At 29.8% G+C, this 2,176-nt stretch overlaps 1 protein-coding gene across 1 annotated transcript; it reads left to right on the top strand.

Moving 5' to 3' along the window:
* Positions 1–203: 203 nt before the first annotated feature.
* On the top strand, positions 204–809 carry LOC111693172 (gamma-interferon-inducible lysosomal thiol reductase-like; the record flags this gene model as incomplete). The annotated part of the gene is made up of 2 exons (XM_023457365.1): positions 204–449; positions 669–809. Coding segments are annotated over exons 1-2 (192 nt in total), but the record flags the coding sequence as incomplete, so codon positions are not given.
* Between the last annotated feature and the right edge of the window lie 1,367 nt (positions 810–2,176).

The raw sequence follows: 2,176 nt of genomic DNA, 5'->3' as shown, positions 1-2,176 counted from the left end.
CATTTCATTTTTCATTTGATATGAAAGAGGCATGCTTATTATTTCATGAAAAATTAAAACAAAACCATGAGTTTATAACTCTAAAAGTAATAAACTAATTGGGAGCAACTTGCACAGCCACTGCGACAAATCACGAGCCCTTAATGACTAATTACAGTAAAATAATCTAGTAATAGAGCTGACAGATGTAAAACTGAGTTGATTGTGATTCAGTATTTTTTGCACTTATTGCTTTCCCTCGTATATTTCCCCACCTACAATTTTATTATTCATTAATACTTCGTATCCACGATTCGTCTTGATCAATTTTAATCTGTTTCATAAACTGCAATAAATTTTACTGTTTCCAATTAATTATCAATTCTCATTTGGCCGAGTGACACAGTGGAGGAAGAAACATGTGGAAGAAAGTGATGGTTTTAGCAATTTTGTGCGGATATGGAGGTTTGGTATGTTGGTATTGAATATTTTTCCCATATAAAATGATTTTAAATTGAAGAATTATAAGATACAAATGCAATTGATATTTTTTTCATATTTTCATATTAATTATATCTAATTATATGGAAAACATGTAAAAGTCCACGTATATATTATTGTATTTCTACATCTTGCATTTGTTCTTATAATTAATGGTTTAATTAGTATATAATTTGGACGATTTTTAGGCGCAAAAGATCAAAATTTCTGTCTATTACGAAACGCTATGTCCATACAGCGTAAGATTTCTAGTCGACCAGTTTAACCCAGCCTACCAGAATCTTACAGACAACATGGAAGTCGACTTAATACCTTACGGCAAAGCTACGGTGAGTTTTTCACATTCGTTGGCGACTGCTGGTTTCGTTAATTCGCATTTTAAAGATAAGAAATCGCACATTTAGCAAGTCAATGATAGAACAAGACAATCCATCCGAGAAGTGACGAAGCATAACGCTAAACTAGAGCAACTTCCTTTAATTTTTCGTATTATAGATCACGGAGAACATGTAAACATCAGAAAATGTACCTTTCCTGTTTTGTCCTGCAAATTTGTAAAGATACTCAATAATCGTGATTTATGTTAATGTGTTAATAGTTTACTAAAAGCATTCTACGGAGTGTGATTATGTTTATAGTACCGTATTTTGTTTAGGACAGTAATTTTATTTTCTTCATGTTAGCAATTAAATTTCGCTAAAATTGAAAATTATTAAAACAATAAGATTAGGTACTTTAAAACACAACGTTCTGTTTCACCGCCCGTGATTGGTATAATTTTTCACGAGTTCTATTCAACCAATCGAGCGTAGGAGTAACGGTTTGTTAATGTTCATTGTAAACGAATCATCAATGTTGGTGATGTCAAGATTAAGGAATATTTCGTTACTAGTACCAGTCGCGCAATGTTGGTTGTAAACATTTATGAAGGCATTACATTATTAAGCGATAATCGTTAATGTTAAATGTTGATACATTAAGTTGGACAATTTTAGGATGGTTGCTATGTTGTCGTTCAGATTTCTTGATTGAGTTTTCCTGATGAGTTGATCTCGAATTCCTGATAGTTATAGGCCCCAGAAACGTCGAAAAGTCGAAATTATTAATTATTCTTAAATTGTTAATGTTGTCATTGTTTTACGTCAGTCTAATTATTTAATAAGTAATAAGTCAATAATCGGGATTATACTTATGTTATATCAACAATATTTTATGATAACTATGGTTATTGTTCATTTTCAATGGTTGTGCAATAAATGATATTTGATTGCAAAGAGTATATCTTTATTGCACCAGTGCAATTAAAATGTATAACACCATAAGTTGATAGTACATGTTGACTTGCAATTATTGACAACTTTTTATTAAATAATTAATAACATATATTTTGTAACAATATGAACTCTGCTTCTTATGAAAACGTTTATGGTTATCTTGAAAATTAACAAACTGGTGTGCCCGTATATAAAAAATACTCGATCCTACAAATATAAAAAATTAATAACAATTATTAGCAATACAAAAACATATTACGTATAAGTATTTTTGACTGTTTTCTTTCATGTTAGTTTTTTTATTGGAATTGATATACCTAATAAATATATGCAAACGTGAAGATACATAGAGACATTTTGAAATTAGGATAGCTGTGGAAATAGAGTATTTGGGAAAATATTATTTTTACTTTATTTAGAAA

The sequence above is a fragment of the Anoplophora glabripennis genome, unplaced genomic scaffold, assembly GCF_000390285.2.
Source record: "Anoplophora glabripennis isolate ALB-LARVAE unplaced genomic scaffold, Agla_2.0 scaffold105, whole genome shotgun sequence".
Taxonomy (NCBI): domain Eukaryota; kingdom Metazoa; phylum Arthropoda; class Insecta; order Coleoptera; family Cerambycidae; genus Anoplophora; species Anoplophora glabripennis.
This window is presented reverse-complemented; position numbering and strand designations above follow the sequence as displayed.